This window comes from Cervus elaphus, chromosome 16 (assembly GCF_910594005.1).
Source record: "Cervus elaphus chromosome 16, mCerEla1.1, whole genome shotgun sequence".
NCBI classification, from domain to species: domain Eukaryota; kingdom Metazoa; phylum Chordata; class Mammalia; order Artiodactyla; family Cervidae; genus Cervus; species Cervus elaphus.
The window spans coordinates 29,577,196-29,603,793 of NC_057830.1; the positions used below are offsets into that span (position 1 = coordinate 29,577,196).

A 26,598-nucleotide genomic window follows, 5' to 3' on the forward strand; every position below is an offset into this window, starting at 1 on the left:
TGCCATTTACACAGTGAGTTGGGGTGAAATTTTATCTAGATCCTTGACAACTGTTGCAAGCCAATACTCTAGTCAAAAAATGTAGTCCTTGGGAAGTTTGTTTTTTAAATTTCTTATTCTCCTAATAATCTATATACTAATCAGGTCAGCCCTAGATAGCTTATTTTGATTATCACCTAAAAACACTAAATTAAGCATTAAAAAATTTTTAAAAATGACACCAATTTTGGCACATGGTTAATTTGGTAATTATTTTATAGTACTAGTGAAAGTTTTCAACAAAAAGCAGATGCATGTAGCTTCTCCTGGACAAACGGACTCTGGCTTGATATTTACACAGAAGTAGGAATTTCTGTCAGAGGTTTTATGAATAATTACTATGGTCATAGGGAGGGGACAGTAGGAGGGACAATACAAATAATCAAAATATTGAAATAAGGACAGTGCTGGCAGAATAAATGCTGAAAAGAAATGAAACCGTCAGGAAGCAGTCATTGCTCAAGAGAGCAATTTTAGTTGAGAGGTGGAAAGATGATAATTCTGAAATACTGGGTAGATGAGGTGTTCAGAAATGAAAGGATTCAAAAGTCAATTGGAAAAAGAAGAATTTGAAGATCTTCTTTGTATAGAAACTGAATCATGGCCTTCCTCATCAAAAACTAACTAGCAGTATAAACAAAACACAATCCATTTTCAAAAAGTTAGCAAAAATGTCACTAGCAGCAACCAAACAAGGGAAGAATACAGCCTGTGACATAAACTTCAAAGAAAAAACTAAAGAAAGAAACATAACATTCCAAGACAGCTTCCAATCCTCCCTCTGCACCGCCCCCTCCATCATGCTTAACTGTAGTGGTACTGGTGAAGTGCCCAAACCCCACAAGTTCTCACAAATACCCACATGCTTGGAAAAAAAAAAAAAAAAGGGATATCTTTATTTTTCCTCTCTTTTTGTCTGGGGAGGGACTGAAAATGTTTGCTCAATTGAGATGAGCAAAACCTGAGAAATAAACAACTGAGGATGATACTCTTATGAACTGTATAGGTTCTAGGGCTCCAAGCTGAATTGGAAGAACGATATTAATTGGGAGAGTACCTGCAATGAAAAAAAGCAGCACCCTAATTAGGTGATGAGAATCTTGGCTGGGGAAACTTTAACAAAATTTCAAGAGTTGGTGGAGCCAAATTCTTACAACAAATGCTATACACAGCTCCAGTGGAGCTCTTCTCCTCCACCTCTCCATGCATAATATCCAAGCTTCAGACTAGAGCTCAGAGGGGAAGAAAAACATGTCTAGACAAATTGCAAAAGAAATCGAAGATAATGTTCTAATACATATGAGAATAAATACAGGATCAGGACAGTGCAATTCATGCTGAGAATGAGCAAGAAAAAAGTATGGCAACTATGCAAACCAATACAGCAAAAACCCACATAAAGAGAGAGCTAGAAATAAGAAGCATAATGTAAAAGACAAAAAATCCAGTCGTGAAGAAAACATAATCCAAGGCGCAGAAGAAAATTCTCCACAAATGCTTTACACTAAAATATAAATTAAAAGAAAATAATAATAATGTGGCACGGCACTAGAGTGGCCAAGAGGAGCTACCCCACATTCAAGGTCAGGAGCGGGAGCTGCGTTTCGGTGGACCAGCCGTGAGGAGATACCCCAGGTCCAAGGTCAGAGAAACCCCAGTAAGACAGCAGGTGCTGAGAGAGGGCATCAAAGGACAGACAGACAGAAACCACAATCACAGAAAACTAACCAATCTAACCATATGGACCACAGCCTTGTCTAACTCAACAAAACTATAAGCCAGGAGTGTAGGGCCACCCAAGACAGATGGGTCATGGTGGAGAGGTCTGACAAAACGTGGTCCACTGGAGAAGGGAATGCAAACCACTTCAGTATTCTTGCCTTGAGAACCCCATGAACAGTATGAAAAGGCAAAAAGATAGGACGCTGAAAGATGAACTCCCCAGGTCGGTAGGTGCCTAATATGCTACTGAAGATCAGTGGAGAAATAACTACAGAAAGAATGAAGAGATGGAGCCAAAGCAAAAACAACACCCAGTTGTGGATGTGACTGGTGATGGAAGCAAGGTCCAATGCTACAATGAGCAATATTGCATAGGAACCTGGAATGTTAGGTGAAAGACCCTGATGCTGGGAAAGATTGAAGGCAGGAGGAGAAGAGGATGACAGAGGATGAGATGGTTGGATGGCATCACTGATTCAATGGACATGAGTTTGGGTAAACTCTGGGAGTTGGTGATGGACAGGGAAGCCTAGTGTGCTGCAGTCCATGGGGTCGCAAAGAGTTGGACTTGACTGAGTGACTGGACTGAATAAGAACATAAATTCAATAAAATGAAAACTCAAAGACAAGATGACAAAACGATAAAACGAGAGGAAGAGATTTCAAAGCAAAGGGAATAAATTAGGGACCAAAATAATACTACCATAGGAGCATTAATAAAATGGAAACATCAAGAAAAAGAATAGCCATTAAAGAAAAATAATAATACTGTATAATAATAACATTAATAGTAAAAATAATACTGCTTGAGATAAACATATTCTGTGAAAAACAAAAAGACAAAAGCAAATAACTAGAAAATAACATGTATGGAGGACAATGATGATATGACAAAGATAACCAGTAACCTTGAAATTCAGAATACTGTAAGGGAAAAAAAATGAATGTGTTCAAAGATACAATTAAGATAATTTACTGAAACAAGGAAGGATAGATGTTGAGTCTAAAGATGCAGTGTTTTCCAGGAAAAAAGCAAAACAAATCTGATGCAGACTCATGAACACCAAGTCACTGTGGATTAAATTAATAAACATCAAAGGTAAAGAATTCTTCTGTCATCTGAGTGGCATAAAGAGGATAAGACAGACTGATTTTAAAAGTTTCAACAGCAGTATTTACTGCCAGAAGGCAGTTGAGCAATAGCCACAATGTTCTGACGAGATGAAAATATGACCCAAGAATATTATACCCAGCCAGTTTGTAATTCAAATATAAAGGCAACAGGCAAACATTCTCAAGCAACTTGAACTTCAATTTAACAACAAAATTTAGCCAACAAAGTGTTGAATCAAAAGAAAGGATTCATAAATATAGAAGCAGGGTAAAATGACTGTTAGTGAATAATGAAATCCTTTAAATACAGAACTAGGACTATACAACTGTGAAAATTACAGTAACATCACATACTATAAATGATATAAACATGAACTATGTAAAAATATTAATTAAGGAAAATCCAGAACCAGGGAAAAAGTAGTTGAAACATAACTACTGGTTTCCTCATCTTTTATATTAATGTTAATATATGAGAATAAATTGATACTTTCTAAAATTAAGATATATATCTAAAGAGAAAAAAACTAACAATTTCAACCTCTTAAAGATTTTTTGTAATTGTGTTTCTTAACTGTAGAAGAATCTCTTAGGAAATGATCTCTCATATTTATCTTAAGCTCAAGAAAATCTTTTATATTCAATTTAGTTTCTTTTTCATGTGTTAAATTCAAGTAAAATAAAATTTAAAACATATTTTCATTAAAAGCACATAGTTTATTTTTATAAAACTATTTCTAAATACATCTATCTACCAATGTGTGTACGATCAGGCATGTAGGAAATGGCAGCCCACTCCAGTATTCTTGCCTGGAAAAACCCCATGGACAGGGGAGCCTGGTGGGCTTAGTCCACGGGGTTGCAAAGAATCGGGTACTACAGAGCAACTGAACACACACAGACACACAGACGCACACACAACATATATAGAAAGATAGAAATGGAGAAAAGAAATGCAACTTCTAGAATGATGTTCACCTACTCTTAATTTTAAGTATTTATGTACGGTGAGATTTTGAATGATATCTACATTCATTGTACTTTTCTGTGTTGCTTATTAAATTTTTTATAATGAGTATGTGTCAGTTGAAAGAGCAATAATTTCCAAACTTACTGTGGGACCGGCAGAAGGACAGAAATAGAGATCAACAGAATTTAGAATTGAGAGACCAGAAATAAACTCTTATGTTTACTGATTTTCAACAAGGATGCCATGACAATTCAATAGAGGGAAGGACTAGTCTTTTTAACAAAAATGGAAGGGAGACAGCTGGATATTCACACAAAAAACAATGAAGCTGAGCCATCCACCTTACACCATATACAAAAATTAACTCAAAATGGGTAGGAGACCTAACTATAAGAAATAGAATGACTAAGCTCTTAGAACAAACATAGGAGTAAATTTTTAATTAGGCAAGAAAATATTTTTAAGTCATATATCTGATAAGGAACTTGAATCTAGAATATATACTCATAACTCAATAATAAAAGACAACCCAAATGAAAAATCAGGAAAGGATCTCAATAGACATCCTAGGGCTTCCCAGGTGGTACTAGTGGGTAAAAAACCTGCCTGCAAATGCAGGAGATGTAAGAGCCACAAGTTCAGTCCCCGGGTGGGGAAGATCCCCTGGAGGAGGGCATCGCAATCCACTGCATTATTCTTGCCTGGAGAATCCCACAGATAGAAGAGCCTGCTGGGCTACAGTGCATAGGGTTACAAAGAGTCGGATACGACTGAAGCAACTTAGCATATATGCAGACATTTCTCCAAAAAAGATATACAAATGTCCCATAAGTCCATGAAAAAATCCTCAACATAGTACGATAAAAATGCAAATTAAAACCACAGTGTAATTCACATCCACTATGATGGCTATTATCAAAAAATAAAATGACAAGTGTCGGTAAGGATGTGGAGAAATTAGAACCCTTGTGCATTGCTGGTGAAAATGCAAAATAATGTAGCCCTTGTGGAAAAACAGTATGGCAGTTACTAAAAAAATTAAATCAGTATATAATGTAGCAATTCCACTTCTAGGTATATATTCAAAAGAATTGAAAGCAGGGACTCAAACATATATTTGTACATTAATGTTCATAGCAACATTATTCACAAGAGCCAAGAGGGGTAATTATTGGATGAGAGGATAAACCAAATGTAATATATGTATACTACGGAAATATGGATTCTTAAAAAGGAATTAAGGGAATTAATTCCCTGGAGATCCAATGGTGAGGACTCTGTGCTTTCACTGCCAAGGGCTCAAGTTCAGTCTGTGGTTGGAGAGCTAAGATCCCACAAGCTATGTGATACGATCTAAATAAATAAAAACAAAGAGGAAGAAAATTCTGAAACATGCTATACAACAGGGATGAAACCGGAAGGCATTTTGTTAACTCAAATAATCCAGATATAAAAGGACAAATATTATATTATTCCATTTGCATGATGTGTCTATAATAGTCAAACTCAGAGACAGAAAATAGAATGGTGGTTGCTAGGGGCTGGGGGGAGGGAAGAACGTGGAGTTATTGTTTAAGGGATATAAGTTTCATCTGGGGAAGATTAAAATGTTCTGGAGATACATGATGGTGATAGTTGACAACAATGTGAACTGTACTTAATGCATTAACTATACACTTAAAAATGGTTTAAATGATAATTGTCTTATGTATATTTCATCACAGTTTAAGAAGTTAGAAAGTAAAATTAAAAAAGAGAAATGAAGTACTGATACATGCTACAACATGAACCTTGAAAATATGTTAAATGAAAGAAGCCAGTCACACAAGGCCACATATCATATAACTCCATTTATACGGAATGTCCAGAGCAGGCAAATCCGTAGAGACAGAAAGTGGGTGAGTGGTTGTGTACAACTTGGGGGGAGGTGGAAATTGGGCAGTGACTGCTAATAGGTGTGGGATTTCTTTTGGGGTGATAAAAATGTTCTGGAATTAGATAGCAGTGATGGTTGCACAATGTTATGAATATGCTAAAAACCACTGACTGGTACACTTTAAAAGGGTGAATTTTATGGTATGTGAATTGTATCTCAATAACACTGTTATGAAAAAACAATAAAGCTATAATTCAAAAGAGTTAAACAAAGGTAAAATGGAAAGTTTGATAGAGGGAGCACCAACTGTTCATGGAAAGCTGTTATGAGAATGGTCGTGGTAAACCTAACGCACTCCTTCAACTCTGTAGTATCTTGGTGAGAAGAGGTTTGGGTTGGTCAGTCCCCCAACCATATAAGACTCCTGAGCCAGTTTTCAAGCTCCCTTTCCTAACACATCTTTAGAAATATGCCCCCATTATCTCAACCAAAGAAAACAGTGTGGAGACACGGAACAGCTATCTAGTCGTGTTACACTCAAGCTATTCCTTGCATGTGTGTTTGGCTTATACATGCACATCGTTTGCATCTAACATTGTGCACAATTTGACATCAAAACTGTATATGAACACAACGTCACACACACACACACACACACACACACACACACACACACACACACACACACACACACACACACACCCGTCTAATCTGTGCTGAGACTGCATCCTTGATTCTCCATCAGCCACGAGTGCTGTTTTCAGCGCCTCTGCCTCTTCGTTAACTTTCTCGCTATGTGCAGCTCGGCCTGACACCTGGCTAAACTGACAGAGTCTCTCTCTGATAGGCCAGGCTGTCTAAATATTTCAGTGTATCTTGTTTTTAATCTATTTAACAAATACATATGGTGCACATACTGTGTGTGAATCATATACTAAGGACCAGTGAAATGAAGAGCACGGTCTGGCCTTGTCGAGCTTACACACGAATGGAAGGGAGAGAAAAGAAATGAATCCGGAAAGGAAAACATAATTATGAGGAATGGTGATGGCAATGCAGACAATGAAAAAGGGCAGAGGGTAGAGAAGAACAGGGTGGACACATTTCTGTTCAGCAAGAGGGACTCTGGGATGGTGGTGTTGAAGCTAAGACAGAGGACGAGAAGGCGCCAACCTTGCAAAACTCATTCCAGGTGGAGGAGACAGTGGGAATCGCTTTGTTTTTGGTTTTCAAGTTCACTTCAGGTGCAACTACCCACAGCACTGTGCACATAGGACAGTTCTGGGTTACAGTATGTCCTAAAAGACCAGGTGATGACCCTCCCAGAAACACTTCTGTGTTCACTTCATTAACTTCCTATTTTTCCTATTGCACTGAAACGTAAATCTTTTCCCTACTTTTTAATACACAATCTAGTTACCACATGCCACACCCTCTCCAGCTGTATATCATGGACTCAAGAGGACTCACTAATTACCTGAGAAAGAATCAGCTGCCCATGAAAAGTGTGCACAAACTTCCTTAAAAATGAAAAATAGGTGTCCTCTCCAAGGCTTTTGGCAAGGAACCGGAGAAGGAAATAGCCCTAGAAGAAAGGAAGGGGGAAAAAAGATGCCCATCATGGTTCATCAGAAAAATACTTACAAAATCAACTCTAACCTACCCACCAGCACGTTATGTTCACCTAGAAAGTTTGGACTGACCTGTCCCAGGCAGCCCTTTGCATCGTTACTAGTAGGGCTGGGTTTGGAACTTAAGGATCAACTACTCTGTTTCAACTCATCTGTCACTGTCTCATTTACCTTCATCTTACATGAGACCTGGATGTCAACTACGGACCAATAGGGAAAAGGGGCCCAGCTCCTCTCTCCTTTAGCTATCAGAAAAGGATTTTACAAATTAAAATACTAAAAAAAAAAAAAAAAATCACTCCGGTCTTCTAGTGGGAACCTGAGAGCAATTTTAAGATTCTGCTCTTCAAGGCTGACGTGAAGCAGGAAGAAGGGAGATCCAGGGAAGGGAACAGTTCACCTTCCTTTGATTCATGCTTCATGCTGGGTGTGAAATGCTTTAACTGGTGGACGATCAGAATCTGCTCAATCAAATGTCATTTACAAAGTTGACGTTACGTTTGTTTTGCCCCAACCATGTTACTAACCTTCACTGTTCACATGTAAAATCTAAAAAGTCCTGCACCATAATAACTGGCTTCTGTCACTCAGAGACGCTTACCTTTAAGTAATGAACCTGCATGAAGACCTTCTCCGGATTAAGCCCATGTCTGATGACAGATGATCCTGAGTCACTCACATGGCCAGTTTTTTCTTTATTGGGTCTGAAATGATGCAGTAAAATTTTCTTTAAGTGTAGCATATTCTTAACTACTTGGACCACAATATTGCCTTATTTCTTCTTTACAGAGTTGCCCAACAGTGTCAATTCTATTCAATAGTGCCAGGTAGAATTTTAAATGGTTTATGTTATAAATTCATATACTGAACAAGGAGGGACTTATATTTTGGGTTGGCAACCTGAGGTTGGCTATTGGCAATATTTTACATCACCTTATCCAAGATTAAAGCTTGCCAGACCCTCAAGGAATCTAAGTTCCAATATGAATCATTTAAGAAACTATACACTTTTCTTTTGGTGGGAATGTTGGACTGAGAAATGCAGTGGAAAATGTAGCCTTGCTTGGAAGAGTAAAGAACTTATATATTCCAAAAAATTCTGAAAGCCCCAATGTTATCCACTTCTCTTGATTTGCATTTAGTAATTAAGGCTCCTTTCAGAAATATTTGTACTCTGAAGCCATTTTAGAATCACAAGAACAAAACAAGAAGAGGCCTAGAGGCCCAGGTTTTTTGAACAGAGAGAGACATTAGTAATCACATACTTTAACCTCCTCATTTCACAAAGGACGGAAATGGGCACACAGCAATTAAGTCCGTATCCAAGGTCTCACAGCTTGTTTTGATTCATGGGGACATTAAGGATTGAAACCAGTCTTCTTCTTATCCATCAGAGTGTTTTCCATTAAGCTCTATGGTTTTAAATATTCTAAAGAATTTCCTTAATAAAATATAATTGTGTTACAGTGACAATTCAACAACTAAATTCAAAGTAAGTGACAAAGCATTTACAGCTTTTAGCTGTTCGCCAACCAGTCTCTTATCGGACAAACTCTGAAGAGCATGTGCTGGGGTGAGGGGAAGGCAAGGGTTGACAAGAGGGCTGGCTTGTCAGAAAGGCAAGAGGTTATTTTTACTTTTAGTTATATATTTATTTTTTGTTGTTTTAAAATTTATTTTGTCGACATAGAGTTGACTTACAATGTGTGTTAATGTCTGCTATACAGCAAAGTGATCCAGTTATACACATATATACATTTTTTTCATATTCTTTTCCACTATGGTTTATTACAGGATATTGAATATAGTTCCCTATGCTACACAATAGGACCTTGTTGTTTATCCATTCTATAGATAACAGTTTGCACTTACTGATCCCAAACTCCCAGTTCCTCCCTCCCTACTCTCCTTGGCAACCACAAGTCTGTTCTCTGTATCTGTGAGTCTCTTTCTGTTTCATAGATAAGTTCACTTGTGTCACACTTGAGATTCTGCATGTAAGTTATATTATATGGTATTTGTCTTTCTTTCTGCCTTACCTCACTTAGTATAATAATCTCTAGTTGCATCCATGTTGCTGCAAATGGCATTATTATTTCATCTTTTATGGCTGAGTAGTATTTCACTGTATATATACAGAGGGGTTATTTTTAAAAGCTAGTTGATCTTACAAAGTGTACTGTCTTTGGAATCTGAAAGACTTAGTGTTGACTCTCAAACCTACTACTTACTACCTGTTACTTACTAGCAGGTAACTTAAATTCTCTAATCCTCAATTTATTGATTTGCAAAAACAGGAACAACTTTACCTATCTCCCCAGTTTGGGATCAGTAGGTGCAAACTATTATCTATAGAATGGATAAACAACAAGGTCCTATGTGGGGAATAATTGAAATAATGTATGAAAAGCCCTTCGTGAGGGCAAGGGATACAGAAATCACTCAATAACTTAATAAAACTTTCTAAAGTCATTAGCAGTAAATCTTGCTGAATTCAAGGTTGGTCATCGGACGTTAGAGGCAGTAGATTCCAAGGGTTCATCCCCTTAATCCTCTGTGCCCACCGACACAAACACGGAGGGGTGTTGGACCTGAACCACAGTGCCTGAAGATGACCCAACTTGCCAAACTAGTCCCTTCGAAGTGTGCTCTAGCTGCCAAGCAAAGAACCCATGATTAAGTCTCTGCTGAATATTCTAATTCATTATCCCAGCAGACACACGGCTCAGAACCAGCAGATGCCTAAAGAGAAACGATGATGACCAGTCACTAGAGCTAACGTGCATAGTTTGAATTTTTCTACTTGATTCCTAGACATGACCATACTTGCAGGAATAACTATTTAGTCCCTTTCATCTTCATTTAAGACTCCGCTGAAAAAAAAAAAAAAAAAGACTCCGCTGAAAAGCATTAGCTTTATTCCTGCTCTCAAGTTTGTCCTGGAGTTGAATGTTTATTTTGTAAAGATAGCCATGCTGGCTTTGCTAGGAAAGCCCACCAGTCAGAGCCTTGGGGGGAAGGAAGACTTCTCAGAGTCAGCCTGAATTCAAATCAGCTTTTCCAGCCCCGAGACAGACAGAGTTGTTTCTTTTGCCCTTGAGCCCTGAATGGAGACTGTTAGTAGGGGAGAACACTGGAAGACCAACCTAAATCTCTGCTCCAAAGGCTGGCTTCCAGGCTTAAGTTTCAAATGATGACTTTAGTTGGCACTTTTTTCCTTTGACTAAAAACAGTCCTTTCAGGAAGCACTGCTCTCTTACTCTCCTCTTCCACCCTCTCCAAGTGTTCCAAGAAAATGCTTTTATGCTGAGAGCATCCAAGGCAAACGTACAAGTCCCCAAGAGATTCCTTTTAAAGCAGACATGATGCTGGAGAGAGCCGTGCCCAGGCGAGCTTTGTGAGAAATCAAAGTGGGTGGATTTATGAGGAAAAGATACTCCACGAGTGGAAAAGGGGTGACTTCCATGTCTGTGCTACCCTTGTTCTCATAATACCACTTACTCCAAGTCCGTGCAGGGAGACAAAGCATACAGAGAGAGCAGGGAACAAATGAACTACCACGACCTACAGTAACACATGAGTCTCACAGATGAATGAACCATCACGCCCAAAAAGACTATGGACTGTAGCCTGCCAGGCTCCTCTGTCCATGAGATTCTACAGGCTACATACAAATGTACAACTCCAGTTAAGTGAAGTCAAAGAACATGTAAAACAGATCTATAAGGATACAGATCAGAATAATGGTTACCTTCGGGAGGGAGTATTAACAGAGTAGGGAAAACAGAGAAAAGTTTCTGGGAATGTGGGAATATTCTATGTTAATCTGAGTGGGGCTTTAATGAAGATAAATAGCAAAAATCTATTGAGCCATCTAGAAACATCTGTGCACTCTAGTGTATATGTATTTCAATAAAAAAGTTAAGAAAAAAATAGATGCACATGAAATAGTACACATTTTGTGAAAATTAAATGGACTTAGTCCAGAAAAGAGACTTTGCTGTTCATGTGCCATGAACACATGACTAGGGTTAACTAAGCTCTCTACACCTAAGGACTAGTTAAACAAAAAAATTTTAATGACATTATAAGAGGCATTAAGAACTGTGGCAAATACAGTTGGCCTAATCTACTCCTATTCTCATCTATCTTCTTCACTGCCACTTGTACAATTAAGTCTGAAAGGTTAAACACTCACTTTCCAAGTGTCCTTGCAGTTACCGAGAATCAGAAGACACAGTTCAGGACATTGAGAAAAAAACCGATGTCTGCTGCGGTTGGTAGTTAGGTTTTGGGAAAGCTTTTGCTTTCCTTACTAAAGGGGAAATACCCCCCAAACATGGTGGATGGAACTGCAGCTGCCACTTTGCAACCATGAGGCAGCAAATCAACATGGAGTGGAGACTAGGATGGAATGAAAGAAGGTAAACAGTCTTTAATAGTATCTTCCAGTTGCTAGCCAGCCCAAGACTACCTGCCTTCACACTTACTGTAAGAGAAAGGAACTCCCATTTGTTTGTAAGTCAACATTGCTTGACTATTCTATTAGTTGAAGCCAGATTCATTCCTAATGGATGGAGAATTGAACTAATACTAATAGCTACCATTCCTGTTTATCTCCTTGTGCTAGGTACTCTGCCAAGCTTTTTATGTATCATGTACTTGTACCCTCACAAGAACATAATGGGGTAGGTACTGTGATGATGTCCATTTAAAAGCAGAGGAAAGCAAGGCCTGGAGACAACCAAAGCTAGTAGTGGCAGAAGTGAGGCTGGAACCCAGGTCCATGGAACACCAAAGTCCTTGCTGCTTTCTGAGGCCCCCACCTCGATTGTGCCAAATACTAAGTGGAGAATCTTTGACAACATGTTTCCTCTCCCTGAAGCTCAATTTTCTCACCTGTAAAGAGTGTGATGAGGCTCAGATAATGTAAAAGCACTTTGTAACATAAAAGTGTTAAGCATCTCTTCAACATTTTACACCAGTGTTTATTTCCTTGGCTGGAACACATGGAATGTGAGAGATCAAGTTACCAAGGTCGTTTGGGCTTAAATGCCCTTGGTTTCTGTTGAACCTGGCACCGAATGTAACAACCGAGATTGGCATGACCTTCCCCTGTCCACCTCCTTCCTTTTCCACTCACTCTCAGAAGCAATATGGACATTTAAAAAGCTGTCCGATGATGGCGATATTTGATACATGATTGGATTGGGAATCAAATCTCCTGAAGAAAGAACCAATTCTGCAGGACGATTGCCAATGGTGGGATTTGAGAAAAGGCCTCTGAAAGGTGCTCAAGCGTGTCAGCTTGGGTCTCAACACCTACTGCTCTGCCACAGCCCAGACGGGCCGTCTGCCAGCACTCTCCGTCTTGTACTTCTTGGCATGGAAGTGACAGCCACAACACAGCTTCATCTGTAAACCTGCTACTGCAGTGCTTCAGCCAGGGATGAAGCATCCCAGAAATGAGACAGAAAGGGGTTGATCAGCATCCCGACATCCCTGCTCCATCAGTGGCAGCTGCCCCACAGGTGCCTGATGGTCTGGTGGCAGGGCATCACTCACCCTGACGTAGTGGATGAAGTTAAATACCATCTTTGTGAAGACCCCTGGAGAATTCTGAGCCCCAAATACACACGTGACATCTCCCAGGGCAGCAGCTAATACACCGGTTAAGAATCTTGACTCTGCCACTTACGTGCCATGTAATCTTGAGTGAGTCAGGCAACACCACGACTCACTTAAGCCCAGTTTTCATCTGTAAAAAGGGGGCAGTGATAGTGACTGTGGCTGTCGAAGTGTCTAAAAGCACTTAGCCAGAGTGCCTGTTGGCATTTTGTAAGCCTAGTATGCATGCGTGCATGCTGTCACTTCAGTCGTGTCCAACTCTTTGCGACCCTATGGACTGTAGCCGGCCAGGCTTCTCTGTCCATTGGATTCTCCAGGCAAGAATACTGGAGTGGGTTGCCACGACCTCCTCCAGGGGATCTTCCCGACCTAGGGATGGAACTCATGCCTCTTACGTCTCCTGCACTGGCACGTGGGTTCTTTACCACAATCATCACCTGGGAAGACCAAGCACAATATAAATAAAGCTAAGGTGGCTCAGAGGTAAAGAATCTGTCTGCAATGCAGGAGCTGTAGGAGGCGTGGGTTCGATCTCTGGGTCGGGAAGCTCCCTTGGAGGAGGGCACAGCAACCCTCTCCAGTATTCTTGCCTGCAGAACCCCATGGACAGAGGAGCCTGGCGGGCTACAGTCCACGGGGTCGTAAAGAGTTGACATGACTGAAGTGACTTAGCACGCTTGCACAGTCTCATCATAGTGAATACTGATTGTGCCAGCTAAGCCTTCCTCTGACAGGCAAAGATATTAGAAAGACATCACCCTATAGTCACATGTGTACAACGCTATTATTGGGGGAAGCAGGGGAAAGGAAACACAGGAACTCTATTATTTCAGTAGTTATTCGCACATCTAAAATTATTTGAAAATAAAAATTAAAAAAGAATTGACGAGGCACATAAATGCAGTCCCACGCCTTCTCTTCATGTTAGTTAATCTTAGTTGCTCAGTCGTGTCTGACTCTTTGCAACCCCGTAGACTGTAGCCCACCAGGCTCCTCTGTCCATGGGATTCTCCAGGCAAGAATACCGGAGCGGGGTGCCATTTCCTTCTCCAGGGGATCTTCCTGATCCAAGGATTGAACTTGCATTTCTTACATCTCCTGCATTGGCGGGCAGGTTCTTTACCACTAGTGCCACCTGTGCAGACACCCCTGATTTGGAGTGTAAACCCTCCTGTGGCTGATCTGTAAGCCTGCTCCTTGCTGTATCATCATCAGAAAACAAACTGGGAAAAAAAAATTCAAGTATTGCTTAAAATTCTAGTAAGCTAGGTCTGGGCATATTCCTGACACTCTCTGCCCCCGCCCCCCACCCCAACCCCGTACAGTCTATACCACTCTGTGAAGAGATTAATAAAATTCTGGGTGAAAAATGGCGGCAGAATGATTGAAAGTATAGGAATAATATGGTCCTCTCATTTGTTTTTGCAACAATTTTTCCATCTATAAAATGTGCTGCATAATGAACGCTTGTTACTGCCTTGCCTTTGGACAGTGTTACCAAAGAGGATAGGACAAAAGTTTGTGCACACCTTTAACTAATGAAGTTGTACCTTGTCAAAGCTACTGGTGTTTGGCAAGTTTGATTATCTGTGTGTTTTTCACAGTGGATTTAACAGCTACCCAGCATGAAGGTTTTTTCCCATCAGGGACCATTATCCTATAGCAGACACAGCAGGCTACCACGCCAGTGTTGAAAAAGGCAATTGATAAAATGATTTAAGACAGAAAGAGGCACCTCTCCAGGGAGCCACAGGAAAGTGATAAGGTATATTCTGTCCCCTGAGGGTGAAAGAAGCCAGTGGTTGGTACATAGAGCAGGAGAGGTCAGCTGCTGATGAGGGCGATGAGAAAAGACTCTGTAGTTAGCAGAACTGTGGAAAACACAAAAAACTCCACACATTTTGATAAGCAGGGCAGGGAAATGAAAGAAAAAACTTAGAAAAGCGGGAAGTAATGAGCATTAATAAAAAACCAAAATAGTCCTTGAGTTTTGAATGGCCATAAATCAGAAATTCCTTTCTAAGAATGAAATCCCCCGAACGGATTAATACAATTAGTCTGCGCAGTATATCATCATATTCAGCACACCAAGAGGTAATTTGCACTGTTTTCAAAGGAGACAAAGAAGCAAATGAGCAAAGTGTGCCCAGGATAAGGGGGTGTTGTAAGAGGGCATGTACAAAAGAGGAAAGGGGGGATGCTGGAGGATGCTATCTACAAGAGCTGGGAAGCTGGAAATTTGTTGCCAGAAAGGCAGACATTCCGAATGAGTTCGTGCTAAGGGAGAATGCCCAGGACAATAAAAAGGGCTTTTGCAGCAATGTTTAGAGCCTAAAGAAAACCAAGTGTTAAGAGGTGACAGGATGAACAGAACTACTTGACTCCCACTTTGCTTCAAACTTTCTGCCAGGAGAATAAATTACAAGCTATACATGGTAGAACAAGCATTGTTATGTGGGAACTAATGTTTCATATTTGAGAACTGATTCTTGGTGTCAGTGGACAGGGTGACTTCACCATTTACAGAAGTTCTGACTCCAGGCCAGGTGAGGGGCATGCCACAGCTCAGAAAGCTTTCCACCTGCAATCACAGGCCTCTGGAAGCATCAAATCATGGAGACAATGGGAAGGGGACGATGGAGATAGACAAATGTCATTCCGATTTTGCAAAGGAAGATGGAATAAGAGGAAGGGAAGCAAAGTCTGTGACTGTGTATCGAACAGATAGCTTGTGGGCAGTTAGAAAATGATGGGCTGCAAGGAGGTAGCATGGGATCTTGAGGGCAACTTCCAGAAATTCACTGTGGGTATCAGCATCCTGACTTCTCTAAGGCAGCTGGCAGGATGGAGGTAGTGGTGAGCACATGGTGGCTGTTTCAGAGTTTTGAAGAGGTTAAAAAACAGAACCTCAAGGCTGCTGATTAATTACTTGCTATAACTGGGAGGGAGTCCTTCCAAGGAATGATGACTTACTGGCTTAATAAATTTGCAAATGAGTTGAGTATGGAAGTCTAACTGGTTGACTGATAGCATCTACAGTAAAGAACAGAAACCACAGGCTGGAATGAAGATCCAAAATTAATAAAATACCAGTCAAGAAGGACAAAGAAGCTTTTAAAAGTATTTAACTATGAAGAAGATTTGGTATATTAAATTGTCTATAAACTTAACAGGCAGCAAGAGGTGATGTGGCTTTCCAAAACAATAAACAAGTAATAGGTGAGATCAATAGGAGCAATGAGAATTAACAGGGAGTCCTGCTGGGGGTAGGGGCAGACAGCAGGGAGAGAGGACTCTGGAGCCAGACTCGCCTCTGCTTTCATCCTGGCTCCGCCACTTCCTAGAGGTAGAAAGGTAGTCAGTTGCTATACTCATGCTGTTTCCTCACTCATCAAATGGGGAGGAAGACGGTACTGGTACCTAGAGCCATTTTGAGGACTAAATAAGTGTATGTAGAGTGCTTAGCATAGTGTTTAGCACATCAGAAGCACTCAATGAATGTAACTAAGGGGAAAAAAAAAGCATAGTGATTGGAATGGTAAGACTGCCCTGAGGTGTATAATACCAGGTTTAAAAATGGAATATGTTCAATACTTTGGCCACCTGATGCGAAGAGCTGACTCATTGGAAAAGACCCTAATGCTGGGAAAGATTGAAGGCAGGAGAAGAGGGCAACAGAGGATGAGATGGTTAGATGGCATCACTGATTCAATGGACATGAACTTGGGCAAACCTGCAGGAGATGGTGAGGGACAGGGAAGCCTGCATGCTGCAGTCGATGGGGTCATGAAGAGTCGGACACAACTTGGTGACTGAACAACAAAAATGGTCTACATGTGAGCGCCTTCAACTAACTCTATTATTTCTGAGTTATCCAGATGAAGGGAAGCAATAATAGTTCCAGTGCAGTCTTCACAGGTGTAACCTCAAATAGAGTGCAGTATTCAGCTCAGGTGTCCATTGGAGAAGGCCATTGTCAACAAAGAGAACAGCTAAGAACCACACTCAAGGAGGGAAGTGTTCTCCCAACCCTGTGACCTAGTGACGAGAAAAGGAAAGACCACGGCCTTCAGATACATGGATTGTTTGGGGGAGAATGGGCAAATCCTGTGCAACTCTGGAGATGAGGGCTAAGAGGACAGACTATATATGGAGGCAGGCTCCAGCTTAAGCTAAGGAAGGCTGTTCCAACACAAGCAGTTCCCACAGGAGCAGTGAGGACAGAATCCTCGGAATACTCAGGTAGAAGCTGGGTGGCTGTCAGGGAGATAGAAGGTTAGGCAAAAGCACTTCTAAGGTCCTTTCTGACCTAACAGTCTATGATTTTATGAGGTAAGAGAGCCCAGAGTATATTTAAGCTGCAGCATTTAGAAGTAAAACATTATTCCTCCAGTACAATGGAGTTAGTAGGTTTGCTAGGCAGCCTTGGTGGTGGTGGTGGTTTAGTCACTCAGTCATATCCAACTCTTGTGACCCCATGGACTGTATCCCGCCACGCTCCTCTGTCCGTGGGATTCTCCAGGCAAGAATGCTGGAGTGGGTTGCCATTTTCTTCTCCAGGGAATCTTCCCAACTCAGGAATAGAACCCTGGTCTCCTGCCTTTTAGGCATATTCTTTACCCACTGAGCTATGAGGGAAGATCAATCGCTATGCAGCCTTAGCCTCACTAAATCCACGAAGGGTGATTTTGATGTAAAACAAACAAAAAAACCCCTAAATGAATTAAAGGAACCATAAGTGAATTTTATTCAACCACATATATTCCGGGCTAGGCTTAGCTAAACAGCATAGTATCCAAGCAATACAAGGTTCTTGTTACTTTTTGTACAGTGTTGTCTTCGAGAGGTGAATGCAACATACCTGAACTAGTATCCTCATAAGCCAGGATAAAAGGGGCCTCACCCTGTTCAGGGCTAAGGTGATCATAACAGAACACGGGCTGTCAGCCTGCTATACCCATTCAGAACACAGGAATACAGAGAACCTGAAAGTTCCAGGAAGCAAAAGTAGAAAGGGGAAAAAATGGAAAACTTTTTTTTTTGGTAATGTCAGAACAAAACAAAAACTCCATGACTTTATCTCAGAAAGAGGCAAAAGAAACACATATGACTTCATTTGACGAGGGGAGGTTAGAAGCACACTTTGAACACTGACAAGCATGTGTGGAACCGTATGCTGAAATAATGGGCAGGATCGTCTCCTCTTATGACTCAGAGAGGAGCAGATGGTCTGTGGGAGCGGAGAAGGACTTTTCCCTCCTGGGTGGAGAACGGCACCATGCTGAGGACTGGAGCTGGCAGGGGATGGAGGGCTCGCCTGAGTTTGCAGCCCAACACACACCTGGACGTAAAACAGGACGAGTAGTTGGGAGAGCAGCTCTGTGTACGCTATGGAGGCCTTACGTCGAATATGCTGTGCACTAATGGTAAGTGTAAGGTAAGACTAGTCCACACGGTGTGGTTTGTAAAAGCAAAAATCTAGGAATTATCAATATGTCCAAAGGGTAACAAATGGTTAGTCAGTCATGGGATAGTCATAACCTGGAATATTTTGGAGCAGTTAAAAAAAAAAAAAAAAGGCTTTTTGTGTGTCAATAACAGCACAATCATCAGGATTACCCAGGGTGGAAAAAATTAACACACGCACTGGTGTGTATATACTTGTACTTGATGGATGCTTCCTTGGAAGTGAATCATCTCTGCGTGGGGTGTTGTACCACAGACACCATGGCGACATCTTCCTGGCATCCAGCATTGGGAGCGGCTCCTTCGGTCGCATCCACAGCCTTGAGGACAGCAGCTGCCTCCTGCCTTAAGTTCTCCTTCTAGCTCTCTTTTGGAAAACTGCTGGTCAACCCTACTAAGGTTACAGTGATGTTATACAACATCCAGTGATTTCTATCAATCTCTCTCTTTTTTAAACAATTGAGAAAAGATGTAACTTGTGTATCATAAAATATACCTTTTAAAAAATGTATAATTCGATGGTTTTTAGTATACTCACAAGGTTGTGAAAACACCACCAGTATCGAATTCCAGACATTTGCATGACCCCCCAAAGAAACCCCATAAGCAGTCACTTTCTACTTTCTCCTTCTCCCTCAGACCCTGATAACCATTAGTCTACTTCTTGTGTCAATGTGCACGCATGCTCAGTTGCTTTAGCCATGTTTGACTTTTTGTGATCCTATGGACTGTAGCTTGCCAGGCTCCTCTGACCAGGGATTCTCCAGGCAAGAATACTGGAGTGGGTTGCCATGCATGCCCTCCTCCAAGGGATCTTCCCAACCCAGGAATCGAGCCCATGTCTCCTGAGCTTCCTGCATTGCAGGCAGTTTCTCTACTGCTGAGCCATCGGGGAAGCTCTCTTATCTCTATAGATTTGCCTATTCTGGATGTTTCAGATAAATGGAATCATACAACATTTCCTTTTATGTCTAGCTTCTTGCAGTTGGCATAGTGTTTTCGAGATTCATCCACTCATGTAGCAGGTGCCAATGCTCCAGTTCCTTCTTATGGCTAATGAATATTCCATTGTATGAATATAACACATTTACCAATTCATCTGCTGATGGACAGGGGCTGCTTCCACTTTTTGGTTATTAAGAATAATGCTACTATGAACATTCCTGTACTTGTTTTTGTATGAACTTATGTTTTTGTTTCTCATATAAACTTCAAAGTGAAATCTCTGGTTTGTATGGTAACTCTATGTTTAAACTTCTGAGGATCTGCTGGACTGCTTTCCAAAGGAACTGCATTGTTTTACATTCCCACCAACAGTGTATGAGGGTTCTAATTTTTCCAAACCCTCATTGTCCTTTTCGACTATCTTTCCAGGTGGCCTAGTGGTAAAGAACCCTCCTGCCAATGCAAAAGACATAAGACACTTGGGTTCGATCCCTGGGTCAGGAAGATCCCGTGGAAGAGGACATGGCAGCCCACTCAGTATTCTTGCATAGAGAATCCCAGGGACAGAGGAGCCTGGGGTTACAAAGAGTTGGACACAACTGAAGCGATTCAGCACATTCTAGTAAGTATAAACTAATATTTCACTGAGGCTTTGATTTGCATTTCCCTGATGACTAATAATGTCAAGCATTGTATGTGCTTTTTGGCCATTGTATATCTCCTTTGGAGAAATGTCTATTCAGATCCTTTAATTATCTTTAAATTGAGTTATTTGTCTTTTTATTGAGTTGTAAGAGTTCTTTATACATCCTAGATACAAGTCCTTCAGAATTATAATTTGCTTTCTCTTATATTATATATATAATAAAGTATATTATAATATACCTTCTTTCATTCTGTAGGTTGTCTTTTCACTTTCTTGATGGAATTCTTTGAAACACAAAAGTTTGAAATTTATAAAGTCCAATTTATTGATACTTTCTTTCTTCGATTTTTGACCCTCCATAGGTGTCATATCTAAGAAACTGTTACTTAATCCAAGCTCATGAAGACTTATACCTATGGCTTTTCCCCCTAATAGTTTAATAGCTTTAACTTACATTTAGGTCTTTGATCTGTGTTGAGTCTGTTTTTGTATGTGATGTGAAGCAGACAGTCTGATTTCATTCTTCTGCATGGGGATATCTAGCTGTCCCATGCACATCTGTTGAAAAGAATATTCTTTCCCCCAATTAATAGTTCTGGCACCCTTGTCAGAAACCGACTGACTGGACTTCCCTAGTGGTACAGTGGGTAAGAACCCACCTGCCAATGCAGGAGACATGAGTTCGATCCCTGGTCCAAGAAGATTCCACATGCCATGAAGCAATTAAGCTCAACTACTGAGCCTGCATGTTGCAAGCAGTGAAGCCCCTGTGCCTAGAGCCTGTGCTCCACAAGGGAAAATACCGCATTGTGAAGCCTGGGCACCACAACAAAGAGTAGCCCCCAGCGAAAGCACTGGCGCAGCAACAAAGACCCAGTGTAACCAAAAAAAAAAAAAAAAACCAAAAAACTAACTGACCATGAATGACAGTGTTTGTTTCTAGATTCTCAATTTTATTCCATTGATCTACTTGTCTGCCCGCATGCCAGTACCATGCTGTCTTCATTCCTGTAACTTGGTTGTTGTCACATCCAACTCTTGTGACATCATGAGCTGTAGCCCTCCAGGCTCCTCTGTCCATGGGATTTTCCAGGCAAGAATACTGGAGTGGGTTGCCATTTCCTTCTCCAGGGGATATTCCTGACCCAGGGATGGAACCAGAATCTCCTGCTTGGCAGGCAGGTTCTTTACCAGCGAGCCACCTTGGAAGCACATTGTAACTTTGTAATAAGTATTAAAACTGAGAAGTATGAGTACTCTGCTTTCATTCTTCAAGACTGTTTTGGCTGTTCTGGGTCTCTTGAATTTCCATATGAACTTTAGGATCAGCTTGTCCATTTTTGCAAAAAAAGAAAAGAAAGACTGCTGAAATTTTGGCAGGGATTATACTTAATCTGTAGATCAGTGTGGGGAGGATTGCATCTTAACAATCCTGTCTTTCAATTCATGAACACAAGATGATTTTCCATTTATTCAGTTCTTCTTCAATTTCTTTCAACAGAGTTTTATAGTTTTTAGTATGTTTTGCACTTCTTTTGTTAAACTTATTCCTAAGTATTTTATCATTTTTGATGTTATAAATGAATTTGTCTTTTAATTTCCTTTTCAGATTATTATAGCTAGTGTAAAGAAACACAACTGTCTTAATGAATAGGTAAAGAAGATGTGGTACATATATACAATGGAATATTACTCAGCCCTAAAAAAGAAAGATTGTTATTTTGCAGCAACATGGATGGGCCTAGAAATTAACATACTAAGTGAAGTAAATCAGACAGAGAAGGACTAATATTATATAATATCACTTATAATGTGGAATCTAAAAAGTAGTACAAATTAACTTATTTATAAAACAGAAACAGACTCATAGACATAGAAAACAAACTTATGGTTATCAGAGGGGAAGTCCAGGAGAGAGATAAACTGGGAATTTGGCTTAACAGATATACATTACCATATATAAAGAAGATAAACAATAGGATTTATTGTATAGCACAGGGAATTATAGTCAATATCTTGTAAACCACCTAAATGGAAAATAATGTGAAAACGATATCTATCTTTTTTGGGCTTAGCGGTAAAGAAACTGCCTGCCAGTGCAGGAGATGCAAGAGATGCCAGTTCAGTCCCTGGGTCAGGAAGATCTCCTGGCAAAGGAAATGGCAACCAACTCCAGTATTCCTGCCTGGAAAATCCCATGGACAGAGGAGCCTGGTGGGCTAGAGTCCATGGCATTGCAAAGAGTTGGATGTGATTGAGCACACACATGAGCATAGCATCTCTCTCTCTCCATATATATATAAAAATATAAAATCACTGAATCACTTTGCTGTACATCTGAAACTAACACAATATTCAATCAAAACAGAAAGAAGCACAACTGTGTTTTGTATACTGCTCTTGTATCTTGCAATCTTAATAAGCTTGTTTATTAGTTTTAACAGTGTTTGGGGGGTGGATTCCTTAGAATTTTTCATATAGATTACGCCATCCACAAAAAGATAGTTTTACTTCTTCCTTTCCAATGTGAACGTCTTTTATTTTACTTTCTTAGCTAATTACTTTGACTAGACCCTACAGTACAACGTTTAACAGAAATACAATCCCTCTTTTTTATCCCTTCTCTCTTCAACCATTGACTTGAAAAGATGAGGAGCCCCTATGAAATTGGGTTTTAATATGTAGTAAGATTTTTTTTTTTTTTTTACTATTTGTTAATATTTTGGGCTATCCTCATAGCTCAGTCAGTAAAGAATCTGCCTGCAATGCGGGAGACCCAGGTTCGATTCCTGGGTCAGGAAGATCCCCTGGAGAAGGAAATGGCAACCCACTCCAGTACTCTTGCCTAAAGAATTCCATGGAGAGAGGAGTCTGGCTGGCTATACTCCACATGTCGCAAGAGTCGGACCTGACTTAGTGACTAAACCACCACCAAGATATTTTTCTCTTGTGTCTCTGCAGCAGGTTCAAATAGTTGTACAGCTTTTGTCAGTCATTCTTGGTCAAAACAATTGGCCAAAACACAAACTAAATGCAGAGCATGAGGGAGACAAACGAGGAGAAAACAAATAATCTGAAGAAGAGAGTCAGTTTAGGATTACATGAGATTACAGGCAGAAGTAGAGGTTCAGAGTTTTTCTGAATGGCAAATTAGTACTCATTAGCCAAGAATGTAATGTAGATAGTGCTAGAATTGGCTGAGGGCATGAGATATCCTCAGAGGATGAGCAAAATAGGAGTGAACTATTATAGTTTATGTAATATAGGAATTATTTTTTAGGAAAATATTTCAAAAGCAAATAGCATTATAATGAATCAGTACCCCACAGGGTTGTAATACAGGAAAATTATGCATATATGCTTATAAGCCTTATTTTCCAAAGGATTCACAAGACAATATGATTATCTTAGGGTGAGGACTACAGTGGTAGGGATGGAATTTTATACTTTTCTCACAAAGGTCCGTCTAGTCAAGGCTATGGTTTTTCCAGTGGTCATGTATAGATGTGAGAGTTGGACTATAAAGAAAGCTGAGCACAGAAGAATTGATGCTTTCGAATTGTGGTGTTGGAGAAGACTCTTGAGAGTCCAGGAAATCGGTCCTGAATATTCATTGGAAGGACTGATGCTAAAGCTGAAACTCCAATACTTTGGCCACCTGATGCGAAGAGCTGACTCATTTGAAAAGACCCTGATGCTGGGAAAGACTGCGGGCAGGAGGAGAAGGGGACAACAGAGGATGAGATGGTTGGGGCATCACCGACTCAATGGACATGGGTTTGGGTGGACTCCAGGTGTTGGTGACGGACAGGGAGGCCTGGCGTGCTGCGGTTCATGGGGTCACAAAGAGTCGGACACGACTGAGTGACTGAACTGAAAGTGAAACTGAGTTTTCTTTTTTTTTTTTTAAACATGGTTAGGTTAACTAAGTAGTGCTTATGAACTACTTTATTTCTTCAAAAAAGAAACACCAGATACATTACATATGTAATTATGGGCCTATCAAAGAGAATTCTACCCCTCCCTTAGAAATACTTGAGTGATGAGTAACCAGAGAATGGTCTGAAAAATGAAGAAGGAAGGGTTATTTGAGTCAACTCTTCAGGATGTGTCTGTCATCTTTGCTGGGTAAAAGAAGTGTGAGCTGAGGGTGTCCCTCCACCCTCAGGAACTGAGTGGGCAGCTCACGGGGGTGGAGCTGGCCTTTGAGACAGGAAAGGGCAGGGTGTGTTTCTGGTTGGCTGGGAGCCTCTCGAGTTTTTCAGAAAATGCTGGCACAGGTACAGCTGCCTCCTGTCACGAAAGGGGAGAAGCAGTCTATACAGCTAGCTGCCCAGCATGTGGGATTCAAACCAAAAACAACAACAAAGAACCAGAAACAATAAAGCAGACAGGGATAATGGGGTGGAGGGGGCCTTGAGCCTGAGTGATGGCGGGTGGAGGGCAGGAGTCCCAAGATACAGACATCGAGAACCTCGCAGGCCAGTGCTAGTGGTCTGAGCCCGGGTTGGAACTCTTGAGGGCCATAGACCAAAGAATGTTCTTCTTCTCAGGGCTGTAGTCAGATTCTGCACAGAGGCCAGGGAAGCTGTACAGAGCAGATCCAGAGGGGACACCAGGGTGGCCCTTATGTAGAGATTAGACCAGAATAGGTTCCCAAGAGTCTTAGAAGCATTGCCAAGTTAATTCTTTCCTCAGGCTGTTCATTTGAGCATCTTTGTTTAATGTTCAGAGTTTGGGGGTGGGGGTGGGGGGTGGCGCAGTGTGCTTGCTTTTAATCTTACCCTTTCCGTTTGTAACCAGGCATTCTTCTACTTTTAAAAAAAATGCTCTCTGGGGAATTCCCTGGCAGTCCAGTGGTTGAAGCTCTGAGCTTCCACTACAGGGGGTTCAGGTTCAATCCCTGGTTAGGGAACTAAGAACCCACATGCTGAGTGGGGTGTGGACAATAACTAACTAACTTTAAAAAAAAAAAAATTCTCTTAACTTCTTAGCAAAATGAACTTTGGAACATTCTAGCCAACTGGAAGTTTGTGAGGAGGAAAGGTAGGTGTTTCTAGGCTCTGCTTGGTAAAGAGACAGGAGCAGGGTGCCTCCGTGGTCGCCAGCTAGAGGGTGGCAGTCATGAAAGAAGAGACAGAAACCAGAATAAACCAGGAGAGAATGAGGCTGGCCGAGGGGGCTGCGTCCTTGCGCCCCCTGTCTCTTGTTGAGCAAACATTTACCTGGTGCCAGAGGGTCTAGATGACAGTATCTAACATGGGTTGAGTATTTACTATAGGTTGAACCACAGAAAATTCACAACACTCAAGTCATTTTAGATGCATCGAAATGGCAATTTCCTGTGATTTAATCTAACGCATAAATGTGTTCTAAATGATTTGCGTGTACTCATCACATTTATTGCTCACATTCACCTATAAAATGGAAACTGTTGTCTTACTATTCCCATTCTACCGTGAGGAGCTAAGCTCAGTATGGTTGTGTATCTCGCTCAAGGTCACATAGCAATTAGTAGGGTCAGCACTGGACTCAAATCCAGGCGTTTGGCTTCGAGGCTGACTTAACCCTATGCTACTTTTCCTGGGTTGAGAACTGAACACTAACGAGCTCTGGAGAGAGTTTAGGTCTGCATCCTCAGACAACTTTTTTCTAAAAAGAGGCAGGGTAGACTAGGTCTCGGCCAAGAAGGCACTGGGACTGTTGCCCTTCACTCTGTTCAAGTGATAACAAACTTCACAAAGCTCATGTATTCAGTCAGTTCCTTTATTGGGTTGGTCCTTATCTGGGATCAGAGACAGCTTTACATCCTTTTATTAGAAGCCGTCTTGAAGCTGTATGGACATTTCAATCAGTTTTGAAAAACCCCAAATGAGTGACTCATTCAAAGCCTTAGACCATTTAAGAAGAGGGTCCCAAGCTCTTCAAATCTCAGGTCTGGGTTCCTGAAATAGCCATCTAATTCTATCTGGCCTCTCTACACTGTCTCTCTGATTGTACATTATCCCAAAGGCTGGGTAATCTTCCCAGAATTCCATTTTCACTATGTCATTCTTGGAACTGAAAAAAGTTTCCCACTGCCTAGACGGTCACATGCAAACTCTTGAATCTGGCATCAAAGGAACTCCATTACTCAGCCTGGTCCACCTTCCGTCTCATAGGTTCTTAACGGTTCTCCTAGTCAGGAAACCCATTTCTCATTTAATGGCTATGTCCATAATCAATTCATTGTTTATGCCTGCCAGGCTTTGCTCATTGAGCTCCTTTCCCTTCACTGCTTTAGTAGCGCCAATGCAATTCTCTCCTACCCTTCAAGCTCAAGCCTCACATCTTCTGAATGGCCCTTTCTAACTGAGCTTACAAATATTAAACTCTTAGCTCTTTGAATTCTGAGGATGCAGCCTAGAATTTGTCTATCTACTCTCTTGTGAACAATATTTCAACTCTCTGAGTAATATACAAAGAAACTCAGACAGAGATCATGTTGTCTACAACATTCACTTCTTCAGCATTTATCAAGCACCCGGCATTTAGTATTCTTGCCTGGAGAACCGCTATGGAC

General features: G+C 40.9%; 1 protein-coding gene across 14 annotated transcripts in view; it reads right to left on the minus strand.

Annotated features, from left to right (window-relative positions):
- The window catches only part of LOC122709939 (aminopeptidase O (putative)), a 392,862-nt gene that overhangs the window by 118,848 nt on the left and 247,416 nt on the right, over nt 1-26,598 (minus strand). For 12 of the 14 annotated variants that reach the window (XM_043927317.1, XM_043927315.1, XM_043927318.1 and 9 more), the window contains exons 8-9: nt 7,953-8,055; nt 7,198-7,305 (exon numbers count right to left, since the gene is read on the minus strand). In XM_043927317.1, the coding sequence (XP_043783252.1) occupies nt 7,198-7,305; nt 7,953-8,055 (211 nt within the window). Of the gene's footprint in view, nt 1-7,197; nt 7,306-7,952; nt 8,056-16,732; nt 17,018-26,598 lie in introns of those variants that run through there. The other 2 variants (XM_043927312.1, XM_043927323.1) reach the window with 2 other exon arrangements.